At 37.4% G+C, this 13,978-nt stretch overlaps 1 protein-coding gene across 4 annotated transcripts in view; it reads left to right on the top strand.

Annotated features, from left to right (window-relative positions):
* The window catches only part of FGD4 (FYVE, RhoGEF and PH domain containing 4), a 118,058-nt gene that overhangs the window by 89,452 nt on the left and 14,628 nt on the right, over nucleotides 1–13,978 (top strand). For all 4 annotated transcript variants that reach the window (XM_072872503.1, XM_072872520.1, XM_072872528.1 and 1 more), the window contains exons 5-10: nucleotides 2,844–2,933; nucleotides 5,056–5,201; nucleotides 9,839–9,995; nucleotides 11,146–11,284; nucleotides 12,207–12,265; nucleotides 12,947–13,093. In XM_072872503.1, the coding sequence (XP_072728604.1) occupies nucleotides 2,844–2,933; nucleotides 5,056–5,201; nucleotides 9,839–9,995; nucleotides 11,146–11,284; nucleotides 12,207–12,265; nucleotides 12,947–13,093 (738 nt within the window). The remainder of the gene's footprint in view (nucleotides 1–2,843; nucleotides 2,934–5,055; nucleotides 5,202–9,838; nucleotides 9,996–11,145; nucleotides 11,285–12,206; nucleotides 12,266–12,946; nucleotides 13,094–13,978) is intronic.

Raw genomic sequence — 13,978 nt, 5'->3', positions numbered from 1 at the left:
AAATGAAGATAAAGCTTAACTTGTAACTTAAAAGAGTATTAAAATTCCCTTTTACTGTTAATTATTAGATTTGATACAGTAGTTCTTTAGGGAAGCATTGAAATTCTCAGAAGTTGAATACTAACTTAATGTTTTCCATGGTCTTTAAAGTTTTTTCTTCTAAGAATTTTCCCCCATTATCTCCACAAGGTTTTTCAAGGCTGTTTTGTTGAACAGCTCTAGTAACAAATGGCTCCATGCCATTCTTGCTGTCACAAAACGTCATTCAGGATTTATTTCCAAATTATGTTGTAAGAATAGCCAAATTCAGGTCTGCAGAACTTGAGCCCCTTCTTGGCGTCTGCCTGCCCTGAGCCCATAGCTTGGCCGCTCCCTGTGTCCCTGCTCCAAGGAAGGGTGGGTGGGCAGCGGGGGGTAGAGGTGCAGCGCAGAGTGGTGTGTGCCATGGCAGAGCTGGGATGGCTGCAAATGAGTTCCCTGACAGCAGGAAATTTGGCTTACACCGGCTACAGCACTGGCTTCGTGCAGTGGTGAGTCTTTCCACCAAATGTGCCTTGCTGTGCAGCAGGGTGACCGAGACCCATGTGCCCCCCCCACCCCCCCATCTGATCCCAGTTCACCCCATGTGCTCAGGACAAGTGGCTGCCACTTCCATCAAGAAAAGCTCCACAGGAGATGGATACCACGGCTAGCAAAATAGCCTGTGACCTGTTGTTTCCAGCAGGAGGGAAGCTGGAGTGACCTTGTGGAAACCAGATGCTTTTCTTTGGATGGGATACTAGATAAGGCATTGAAGAGGGAGAATGAGTAGGGAGGAGGATGGAGCTAGCAGTAGAAAGCACAGCTGGGAGTTCATGTAACATGTGGGCAAATATTGAGATGGTGAGATGGGAAACTGAGGACTTCCCTAAAAGAAAACTAGCAATACAATTTTGTGTTATTCTGGCACTGATCTAACCCTGTAGGTGGGTGTTCTTATGCTGGAATAATAACATGCCACTGTGATGAAAAGATAACTCATCTGTGGTGTGTATTTTTTCCCACATAGAAGATTCCTGAGTCAGGTAGTGTGATTGATGTAGAAAGGAGACTGAGGTTCAAGAACTAGGAAGATGTGTAAGGCTGATACTGAAAGGGTGGGAAAGCTGGGGTCAGAGCATAGTGGGAGAGTAAGAAGGATTTGCCCTGACTGAGGAGAGAGGATTAAATGCTTTTTCTGAAGTGCTCATTTTGTGTGATATTTTCAAGTCTGCTATGCATGATTTTCCCTCTCTTAATTAGTTCAAGTAATTTTCTGAAAACTGTGGATTGGTTCTGTAGCACCGCTTCAGGGAGAAAGTGGGGTTTTGGGGAGAGAAAAAAAATAAAATTGCCGAGGAATCAGTAGCCTCCATGGTTTTGTGCCTCAAGTCCACATGTGAGATTGCTTGTAAATGGCTGCACTGAACGACATGCTGTAGCTGTAATAGCTAATCCTTCAGCGCTCTGCAATGTCTCTTGACAGCACTTAAAATGCTGTTCTGTAGGTTACTGTGGTTGCTGTGCTGATTTAAACAGATTTAATGAACAGCTTTGAACTCACTATTGAAAGCCTGTATTTAGGGAGGAGGCTTGCTATGTAGCAGTGTGACTGTTAACACTACAGATTAGAATTGAAATGTGTTCAAATTTGGAATGCTTATTGAATACTGAAAAGGGGGGAAAAAAGCCACTGAAGTCCTTTAAATGAAAAGACTGTACTTTAGTATTCAGTATTCTGCAAACCATCTTTATAAATGTACTTGCAAATGTTTATCGTACTCTTGTGTGGAAAGCAGTGTGCAGTTTGAAATCAAAAATAACTCTTTCAAGCTCTCCTCTTTATTTTTTTATGAAGACTTTCTACAATTTGTCTTGAAAGTTACCACTTTCCCGTAAGTGCCACGATAAGACTGCCATTTACTTAGGAAAGGCTTGGATGTCATTAGATGTGAACACTTTTCAGCACTAGCACTAAATCTGGAAGAAAAATCTTGTAATGGAAGTGTAATTTGTTGAATCTGACACTCGTGAGCACGAGGCATTTCCGTGATGTTTTAATATTTTAGAAGGCTGTGCTTTCTTTGTTTGTTTTGAAGTAACTTCTCATAGCAACTCACAATTTTATATTCTAACGTATTTAGTTTAATATTTAAATTTGAATGAACATTTTAAGTTTCTATTCAGCATAAGAATCAAAAAATATTTTGTGGAATTAAAGACTTTAAAGTGAAAACTTCCCTTAAGATGCAAAAGTGTCTTCCATAAAGGCCTAGCGAAGGAACCCTCCAATTGCAGTCAATAATTAGTCAGCAATGACTGTATTGATGAACATAAAACATTTTGTATGGTATTTTTCAATAATTCTGTCGTGCAAAGAACATGCAGTTCAAATAACTTCTGAAAACGGGGGTGGGGGCAAACACCGACTAATCCCATCTGTTCCCTCTTACTCTGCAAATCAGTTCTTCCAGCTCTGAAAGGTCAGTGGTACTCAACTACCAGGATGTGAGCTGATCTGTTAAGTAGGTAGTTGGTGCTTTGGCAAAGATCCCTGTACAAACTGAGAAATACTAAATGTTTTAGGCTTTGAGTTTTACTCAGCAGTGTGATTTTTATCCTCCTCTGACTTTTGTATTTGTTGATTAAACCGCTGGAAAGTTTGTGTTTTCCAAAGTGAGGTGATTGTTACTAAATGTGAAACTTGGATTCCAGTTGCATTTTGGACTGTAAGGTAATCATATGTCTTTTCAACTTTTTTTTTCTTTTTAGTATTAAATTATGTTTTCTCCAGTATCCTAAGAGTTCTTCTTATTTTCCTTCAGGAGACAGATGAACAGAAACGGCACAAAATTGCCAGTGAGCTTCTGCAAACAGAAAAAGCCTACGTTAGCCGACTTGACCTCCTAGATGGGGTACATTTTTCTTGAATTTGTTTCTATTTTCTTGCCTTGAATTCACTTGAATGGCTATGCATAAGTGTGTATATAAATTACATTAAAAGGTGGTAGGTTTTTCACATTTTGCTGACTTTGTCAGTCAGACATTTGCAGTTGCCACATAACTGAGCCTATATTTCTATTTTAAGAACACTAGATTTTTAAAAGTATTAGAATTTTGTGGATATTAATGCAATAGGTTCTCTGTGTGTAAACGTTACCATAAGCAATAGTAGTGCAAACCTCATGCTAGTAGCCCTTCTAACAAAGGGGATGGATAATGTTACGCTCATTCATTTCTTGGCTTCTGGTGACACGGACAAGAAGGGTATCATTTTATAATACTGAAATCGCCTACCCACTAGAAAATTACTAAATCTTTCAAATCTTTTGAGCCACCTGAACAGAATTTTGCTTTAGCGCCAAACAACCTAGGAAGATGCCCATTCTGAACTGTATATGCCCTGTTTTCCCCACTATATGTTTAGACTAAATCCTGTTGAAGTGAACAGAAATTACTCTTCTGCAAGGAAAGGTTTGAATTCTTGTGCTCTCTAGGCTCAAACTGATATTTCTTAAATGTGAAAGTCTGTAGTTCTTGTGTATTTTCCTTTTTAAGCCTTGTTTACTTTCTCACATAACACCTACATCCATTTTACCTGGATACCTATAGCTATGCATTGCCTTACTCCATGATATTTTTCTCAGACATTGCTGTTTAAAATTCTCGGGTCTAATACATAAGTCTTGTACACAGAGTTGAGGAAAAAGTAAAAAGCCTCAACTGATATGATAATTGTTCAGACTGCTTGGGGATCTAAGTAATCATCCTCATGAAAGTGGATTTACCTAGCTGACCCACACTGGGACCGGTATGATGTGTGTTTTAAAAGACAAAGTATTGGAAAAAAAAAAAACACAAAAAAACCAACTTTGATTTAGAGAAGTTTAAAAATAAAAAATGAAAATGTTTACTTCATTCATAGGTTTTCCTGATGGGTAACGTACAATTATTTTCCTTGATGCAATCATAAGTGCATTACTCTTATGCCTGTTTTCCAAATATTAACTGGACAGAGTTCTGAAAAATGAATTTCAAGCACAGCTGCTTGACTGCTGCTAATGGAAGGAAAGCAGAAGACTGGGAAGGGACTATTACGTTTCTAAACTTGGTTAAAAAGTTATGTAACCTTTATAGTCTTCAAAGTAACTTGTCAAAATTAACTAACTGTCCTCTCAGAGATGCAGCAAAATGAGCATGTTTTAAAGTATATGTGAAAGCGTTTGGCTTTTTTCCTTTTAAGACACTTCTGCTGTCTCAGTTGGGATTATTAAAGTTCCTGTCTTCAGACTCCTTTCTTCTTCCCCAAGCCCTTTCCCAAACTTCTCAAGCCCTTTCTAGGGAGAAGCAGTCTGTTCAAGCATGGGAGAGGGAGATAGAGGGACCATAGCTCCCCATAAGCACTGTTCTATGTGATGTGCACATCAAGAGCTGCACATGTCCCTAGCCATTTTGTAGCTGCATCTAGTCAGGTAGAGCCCACTGATAGGGAAAGAATATATATTTTTTTTTTAAAGCGACTGTAGTAGAGTCCAGTCAGAACTGGGCCCCTTTTGTGCTTCAAATGGTATGTGGGGACCGCTCATAGTCTGCCAACTACTTAGATTTCAAAAGGATAAGGGCATACAGCATACAAGGAGAGTGGTTGGGCTAATGGTGGTCAGACATCATGCTAATTGAAGAGAAAGCAAGAGTGAAAAATACGACTGGAAGACTGGGAAAGCAGAGATGATGTAGCTGTTAAAACAGACAGGATGCCTGGAGTTGATCCAAAATGGCACTACTTCAGTTTGGCTTCCCTTACGTCTGCTCCACCTGCAGCACTTTCCTGGCTCACAAGAAAAAAAATAGGCTGTAAGGGGAGGAGGAGCTTTTAACTTCTGGTGAGCGAAAGACGATAAATTAGTTTGTCATTACCTGTCTATGTTATTGAAATATTAATCTTGCCTCAGTTGGAGTAGGAGGGGTGGATAGGTGGTCTTCCATTGATTAAAGATAATAGGCTGATAGGTTTGGGGCTCTTCTTCTGTATTGCAGGTATTCTATTCCAGACTCCTTGAAGAAGCCAACAGAGGTTCATTTCCAGCTGAAGTGATTAACAAAATCTTTTCTAATATTTCATCGATAAATGCCTTCCACAGTAAATTCTTACTTCCAGAACTTGAGAAAAGAATGCAAGAATGGTAAGAGGCGATTCACTGGTTAATATACTAAAACCGTGTCTGTAGAAACTCTGTCAGAGGACTGAGGTAGGGAAGGTACCTTCGTAATTAAGTGCTCCAGGCCCAGGAAGTACTGTGGGTAGGAGAACATCTGCTTTTCCACTCTTCATCGGGATCTGACTCAGTAGAGGACTTGCATCATTTGCTCAAAATAAAGGACATGTATCTTGCTGAAGCTGGTGAGATTACTCATTATTAAATGCCTTACAGAATTAGGGGTTCAGACTGAAATTATGTGCTACCTGATTAATTCATTGCACAGAATACAAAATTGAGATAAATAACATGGATGTGTTTTGTGCTGCCCTTGTAGCACAGTAACTTTTGTCATTGCTTTCTGTAATAAGGTGGGATATATTTTTGTTTTTCCGTGTTTTGGTTTTCTGTTTGAAATCCACATCTAGGTCAGGAATGTTTTGGGGACATTTTTTCCTCAGCTTTTCTTGATAGGACCTCTATTTGGAGCAAGCAAGAAGGATGGCTGAGGTGCAAATATACTCTGTAATGATCATGTACTATTGTAGTATCTTTCTCCTGCCTTGGTGTGTACTATTCTGGAGATATTAAAATACAGACATGTATTTTTGGTCTCTCATGTAATTGTCAAAAAAAAAAAAAAAAGTCCCAAACCAGTGCTGCTTCCCTAACTTATTTGGGAAAAGGAGACACCTCATTTAAAAAAAACAAACAAACCAACAACAACAACAAAAAAACCCCAAAAAACCAAAAAAAACCCACACTAAAAATTTATGAATATTGTTTCATCCAGTTGTTCCACCTCAGCACCTGTTTGTTTGCTGTATTCCATGTTATCTGGAGTTTATCGTGAGGAATTCTAGTGTTTGTCCAGATAGCATTTCCAGTTACCCTTTCACATAACACCTTAATTGTCAAAAATCACACTTAAAAAAAAAAAAAAGAAAGTATTCTTGTGACATATAGCTTGTTGTCTAAAGCACCACTGTGTGGTCTGAGGTTTTTTCATATATATCTCCTGACTCTGTAAGGTGATTCCTCTTTAAAATGATGATTCTTTAAAATAGAATAGTTACCATGCACAAACACATGGTAGCCCTCTATAGTCTATAATGCAAGAAAGTAAGTAAAACCTAAGCATCATGGAATGTAGTAAAGTTTACACCTTAATTTACATTCCCTGCAGAATGACTGTAAGGTAAATCCACCTTTCTGATCAATTGAAAAAATCTGATAGGAAATACAAATGCCTGGATTAAAATAGAGTGCATATTCATGAGAAGTGGAGTTTAACTTACTCCAATGATGTTTAAAAAGCAGCTTACACTACATTATGTCAGTGCTGTATATATTTGAAATGAAATTTGTGATGTGCTCTTAAAATTTTGCTCTAGACACTTTGTAGAGCACAGAAGATGAGTCGCGCTACCTTATGTATTTGCAAAATGCTAAATTGCACACTAATAATGTGTGTATAATTCCATAGCTCAAAGGTTGAAAAGTGCTTTTGCACATGAGCTTTGACTATTAGTGCAAAACTAATAAATTGCATCCTAAGGATATTATCTTTCCCACACTGCTTGGAAACAACCTCTGTGCTGTACCTGAGCCTGCTTAAATGTCCTTGAAACATTATGCTTTTGGGAGGAGTTAGAAGAAAGGGTGCAGTTGAAGGGAACAATTTCTGATCATTGCTGAAAGAAAAATCTGGGATAATTTTCTATCTCCATCACCAGTCTCTGAAATTGTCTGGCACAACAGCTTCTGCCAGATAGAGAGTTCACTTTCCTCAGCAGTTCCCTTAATTGGACATAGAAAATACTTAAGTATGTTATATTGGTAGGTTCATGCACTTCTTCTGTTGTTCCTTAGCTTCCAATAAAAATAGCTGGATAAAAATTTCTGACGCTTTCCCTGAGTTGTGGTTTGTTTTGAAAACTTAAGGTAAAAATACATAGTTTTGCAACTGGGAAAGCTGATCAGAAGCAGATTCTTCTTTCATAGAAGAAAAGGCAGTGTGAATCTAAGCTTACCGGGTGGAAATGAAATTATCTGGTAGTTGCATTTTGAATGAGTTGAGCAACAGCTGGAGCTGAATATCTCTTTTACAACATATGGCTTGAAAACAGTGGAAACAGCCTTGTTGCAATATATTTCCCATGAAAAGAGCATAACAGTGATCCCACATCAAATAAAATACCTATCTAAGTCTGTCTTTTGTACCCGAGGATGACCAATAGCAGATACCTGGGGAAGAATATAAGAACACAATGTGATAGCCTCTGGGGGGGAGGGGGTTGGTGAAGAAATTATTTCACTCTTTCAACACAAAGTTTTGGAATCTGTGGCAATTACAGAGCTGATCTACTCATATGATTTGTTTTGCTTTGAAACTGCAACTTTCAATTTTGTTGGATGCCTGTTAGCTTGTATATTGGAAGAGAAAGACGTTCTGTAGTCACCTTTGCTGTGCTGTGATTTTACAGACCTTTGCTTAGTTTTCTTGCAGCCATGACAGTTTTAAATGAGATGCTACAAATCATGATTAATAAGTCAGCTATTTCATGTTTGAGTTTTTAGAATGCAGATGTGAATACCGTTGTGGTCTGATAACACAGAAATATGAAGTGTTTCTGTATTTACATTACAATGTGAAGTTCTATTTCTTGACCCGTGTAATGATGCTATCTTTGGTGTCTGGCAATAGTGCAGTGCTGATTTGAGTCCATGGTAGTAGTTCTCTTTCTGATCTGTCTATCCAAGAGAACAGTAACTGTCCTGGACCTGACGGCATTTAGTAGAACTTCATATTTTGGCTCATGGTGTGTAGTGTTTGAGTATGAGATGAACTAGTTATCTACACTTGTAAGTCCATCAAGAGAGGATGCTGTTCTCAGAAGGTTCTGCTTTCTGAGACTTCCCCTGTCCTTCCTGTTCTTCCGGAGCTCTTTGTGCGACGTGGACCTTGTCATTCTTACCTGAAATGATGATGAATTTGTGTTTTTACAGCCTCAAACATATAAGGGCCTCTTTGGACATATAAGGGCCTTGCATGAAAAGTAGTTCTGAAAATTTTGAATCTTCAGAGACAGTGAAATTGCAGTGGTCTGTGTAAATGGGCATCCACAGGTATCCAAGGAGCAGGCAGAGCAAACTTCTTAATTCTTGGTTTACAAAAGTTTTGAGATTTTCTTTTAATGTCTGTCTGGTAATAGTTGTGAAACAGTTAAGTAGAAGTATTCTTTTTTTTGTGCCAGTTTCTTTAGGTACCATGGATTGCCACAGTCTTTTCTGCTTTAAGTCTTTTTTAATTGCAAAATTTTATAATGACTTGTCTGTTAAATTTATCAGAAAACTTTAATGACTGGTTTTTTTTTCTGGTGACCTTTAGAAATGTATTCACATTTTCTTTGGTTCTGTTGGAATCGGCATGATTTGTATTTTATTTTTAGTTAAAAAATATGCTGCTACATTGCAATAAAATGAAAACCCAGGGAAATAGCATTCAATGAATCAAAGGAATGGGGTTTTGTTTTAAATTGCTAGCTTGCCTTTGGAAGTGTATGCGTCTGCTTGCATGTAGAGTGGTTGAACAAATATGTGAAGCTAACCAAGGGTGGAGAGCCTTGGTGATTTCAGAGACCAATTTCCCACCCTATCTTGTCCCCGTCTCTAGTTGCCAGGCCCAGCAGTAGCTCATACCTCTGCCAGGTCATACATAGGTATCTTCTGCCCCCCCAGAGGGAGCTGGAGCTGGACCAGCCTTTGCCACTCCTGGCAACATTCACTATTCAAATAACTTTTCCCTTCTGCACAGCTTTTCTTTTGGAGTAGTGGTGTGTTGGAGTAGACTGCTGAAGTAATTGGAGTAGATTGCTTTGCTTTAGACCAGTACCACAACATTGGTTTCAGACTTTCAGAAATCCAGAGGTACTGAGTTTCTGAATCTGTCCTTGAAAACAAAATGTTAAACACATTTTGTATTGCAGTTCTCAGAGATGCACGTGTGCTGTTCCGCTTTCTTTGTGTGCATTGAGAGTGCAGCTTCTCTCCACCTCTCCATCATTCTGCTTTATTTGAAGATGCTATCAATAATTGGGAAAGATGTGGGAAAGGTCTCACAAAAGACTGGAATCCAAGGGATTCTCTCTACTTCACAGGTTTTCTTAGATAAATAATGATTTTTAAAAGTTGTAAATACATGTATTTACACAGATGTATATAAGGCACAGAAGAGAAGCTGTACGTTATGGATTTAGTCCTCAAACAAAACCACAGGTTAGATATTTAGAGAGTAAAGTATGCTCAAAAGAAGATAACATAGTCTTAAGGAACTGCAAATAAAATAAATTAGGTCATGTTTTGTAAACAAAACCTTTCAAGTTTTTCATTATAGATAGCTTTTCTTTCTTCAGTGCTCTACATGACCTATACATGATCAAAGAGGATACAAACAATCTTTCCATGTTAACTCAGGCCAGTTTTAATGCTTACGTTGGAACTCTATACGAGGCCATCCCAAACAGAAGGATTCTCTGTTAAACGCTTGAAACCGTTTTTTAACCTTGTGTGACTTTTTTTCTTTCCTGTTTGCTCTGATATTCCACCCTCTTATTTTGCAGGACTACCACCCCCAGAATTGGAGATATTCTGCAAAAGTTAGCTCCCTTCCTCAAGATGTATGGAGAGTATGTGAAGAATTTTGATAACGCAATGGAATTGGTGAAAACGTGGACTGAACGGTCACCTCAATTCAAATTCATTATTCAAGACATTCAGGTAATGAGGAGAATACTGTACATCTCCAAGTAATACAAGCATATATAAATATATATATAGGTTTGTGGGTGAAAAAAGGATTAAAGAGAAAATTAAATACCAAATCCCTTAGAATTAAGGGTGGTTGTTTTTGTCCGCTTCACACCGCATTCTATTTCTTCTCCTTCTCCCTTCACACGTGCACAAATACCCACGCAAATCCAGCCTTTCCAGTGCAACGTAGAGGACCAAAGTATAAAGACTGCAACATGAGAAGACTAAAAAAATACTACATTTTGTTGTAGATACCAAAAGTAAATACTATTTTAAGATAAAGTGACCTATCAGTGCAGCTATAGGTCCTTGCACTGAATCTGTAAGTATTCTGTTTGCTCACACCAGTGCTGTTATGCAGAGCACTATGCTTTGGAAGTAAGTATATAATCCTAAATGCTGAGCCACAAAAGGTAAAGAAAGCTTAACAGTTAAGCAATGCACCATTCTTTTCAGAGGTGCGTTTTACACCCTCTAGTGCTCCCTGTAGGTTTCTCTGTGAATTGGCAGGTATGTGTCTTCCTACTGCAGACTGAGCAGCTAGAAATAGGATAAGGTATTTCTACTTAAATTTTACTGCTATAGCATCTTGTGATTCTAAGGCAGGGAAGACAACTAAGTGTATTTTAATGTAATCTTTTATTTGCATCTAAGATTATGGAAATGAATGCATCTTAAAACACTGCTGAGGGGATTTACATTATAAATGAAACTCAAAGAAAGCAATCCCTTTTCAGATAGAAAAATGAGCTATAAAGGTGTATTTTACGAGTTGTTTTCTAATAAGTGGTCATGAACTGTTCTTATTAATTCAGTTGTAATTCTTTTGTCTGAGTTATTACAAAACTAAGTTAAAATACACTAGAGTTTGGGAGCTTTTTCTGGTAGGACTTTATTTATGAATTCTACTGGGTACTTAGAAAACTCTTTTTACAATTATTTTTAGGAAAGAATTTCTAATTATTTGGTTTGGTAAAGTAGTTCTATTTTCTTTCAGAAGCTCTATCATGCATGTTTCAAAATACATTATTTCTGTTTTACCAGTCATAACTTTTATTTTACTATATCCTAGTCACATTTTTGCTTACTACATTGAAATATGTTTACAATTTTTTAGAAGGAAAAAGTGTGTGGAAATTTGACATTGCAACATCACATGCTAGAACCAGTACAACGCATTCCACGCTACGAGATGCTCCTAAAGGACTACCTAAGGAAATTGCCTCAGGATTCCCTAGACTGGAAAGATGCTGAAAGTAAATATCTTCTAGCTATTGAAAGAGCTGTAATAAGACACTAGTAAGAGGATACTGTAAATTAAAGATATTTTCAGGAAAAATAAAGGGAAGAGGCAAAGTTCCTCTGAAAAGAATGATAGAATTTCTTCAGTGGAGTTGTAGGATTCTTTGAAAAAAATTCTGTTTGAATAGTGGATGAAATGAATATAAAAACTGAAAAGCCTTTAGTATTCTCCTCCTGGAGTACATAAGTTTTGCTTTAGTTTTGGAACAGCCCACAGGTTTTGATTTGTTTGCTTTGTGGATGTGCAGGGGTTGTGGTGGTTGTTTTTTGTTTGTTTGGTTTTGTTGGCATTTTTGTTTGCTTTAGGCACATTTGGAATGTATGTCTCTTACTTGTAAAAAAAGTGGAGTTAATGTATTTTTAAGCTCCTGTCAGGAAAAAGAACAGCCCATTTTAAAATTGATTCCTCTCTGTATTTACACAAGAACAGTTCAAGCTATTTCCACAAATTATTCAAAATTACTTGCCAGATAATTTTTCTGAAATACTTCATTGTTAGTACCATTACTGTAAATATTTGTAATGTGAGCTGTTTCAACTAAAAACCATAGTATGACATTCTGGACTACTTTGAGAAAAGAGGAGAGAGTCATGAACAGTCACAAAAAATTCTAAGTGCTGAAGCTCTAAAGTAATCTGCAGTAATTCTCTTCTGATCTTTCTACGTCATAGTTTCTTTTTGCTAGCTGACCTTCTTATGCTTTCCACTTTACCTTGGTTAGTTTTTATTGATAACTTAAATTTATTGTAGTGTTGTAATTTACATAAAAATGACAAACATAATTTTGTAGAATGATCCATTTTTTTTCTATGTAATATATAAATACGTAAAAATGCAGCTTTTTGGTTTTACTTTTTTCTTATTCTTCTGTCTAGAATCCCTGGAAATTATATCCACTGCAGCAAGTCACTCTAATAGTGCAATAAGAAAAATGGTAAATGATCCTTCTTTCCTTGTTAATTTTTTAATATATTATATTTGAGTATTTGGTGAAGCTAAGAGTGTGAATTGCAGATCTTCCCTAAAATGGCAAAAATGGGTTTCCTGGGTCCAAGTGATTGCTCCTACTTGATGTATTTATACAGCTCCTGGAAATGCTTGAGAAAATTTGGCATTGCACCTAATTCTCTCAAGTGGAAAATGAGACAGACTAGGTTCCTCTTCTGGCTCAAATAGCTGACCCTATGTTGGACTCTTAACCTTGTTTCATCTGTTTCTGTCAATGTAGAGATAATGTTTGTACAGAATAGTTACTGTTTCTCTACCATATTGGGCTGGCATGATAGGTACTTCATTAAGTATGTGAGATATTTTGGACAAAAAATAATGCAGGGTGTATGTATAACTGCATTTTTTAAATTACCAGAGATAATGGTAACATTATCTAACAGTTATCTAAATGTTATCTAACAGGAGATAACATTTCTAAAAGTACTTGTTACTGTATAAACTGTGTTAATCAGTCTGCATGGCTGGACCATACATACCCAGTATACATATGGTTTTCAAAGCTAACATCCTCCAGACTTACAAAAGCTCCCATCATTTAATTTAAACATGCTTAAAGAGCTATGCTTTTAATTAAAAGTTGTATAACTGTGTTTTCACTGTAAAGGAGAATCTAAAGAAATTGTTAGAGATATATGAGATGCTGGGAGAAGAGGAAGACATTGTGAATCCTTCAAATGAACTGATAAAAGAAGGACAGATCCTTAAACTCGCTGCTCGCAATACATCTGCTCAAGAACGGTATCTTTTCCTAGTAAGTATGGTGGCCTGTGTTTGCTGGAGCGGCTGTATACCTTTCTAGACTTGAAAGAACTACCAAAGAGAGAGGGGAAATCCTCTCTAGTTGATGTCAGTGCCTTTCCACTAGTGATATTAGAGCATGAGTAAACCTCATACTGCTTATAGAAAGGCTTGAAAACGCCATTTAGAACAGAATACATGGTTTTTAATAAATGGAACCAGTGTCCAGCAACTCACTTTTAAATAAGTGGCTGCTGATTATAAATACAGGTCCTATAGCATGAGAACTTTGACATTCTCATGAAACCGAAATGTAAAAGCTTAGGATTTTAGTCCTGATAGATTGTGTGTGTTGAGGTTCCAGTAAGTCTCATGGTCCTGTGGGAGGTTGTTATTGTGGCAGGTCATCCTCTTGTCAGGTGCCTGTGTCCTAACAAACTACAGCCATGTTCCCTTACAACTCCATTGGAAAAGGTTTAATGTAGTTCATTGCTTCCCATGCGTTAAGAAGTGCTAATACATTTTTGCTTACGGGCCTCTAGCATTGCATGTCTTCTGGTTAATAAAGGCTAGTAACAGGTTGTTGCGGCACAACTCCTGCTTATCTGTGCTTCAAACAAAAGGAGAAACCATTGAATAGTAAGACCTCAGATGGGGCTAGACAGCTGATTAAAATGATGTACACTTCATATGAGAGGTGACAAGTTCAAATGTGCTGTATCTGTGATACAGACTAGACAATAGGCTAGACAGAATTTCTATGAAATGTGATTTAACTGAAGCAAGTTTCTCTTTTTAATAATTAATTGTGAGAAAATGTGAGGGGAAAAAATGTGCAAAAATTAAACACTATAGATCTAATAACTGTGCTTCTAGGCTGGGGCCTTAGACATTTAAA

Source organism: Ciconia boyciana, chromosome 1 (genome assembly GCF_034638445.1).
Source record: "Ciconia boyciana chromosome 1, ASM3463844v1, whole genome shotgun sequence".
Lineage (NCBI taxonomy): Eukaryota > Metazoa > Chordata > Aves > Ciconiiformes > Ciconiidae > Ciconia > Ciconia boyciana.
Note: the sequence above shows the minus strand (reverse complement) of the source record. Positions and strands in the feature narration are given on the sequence as shown.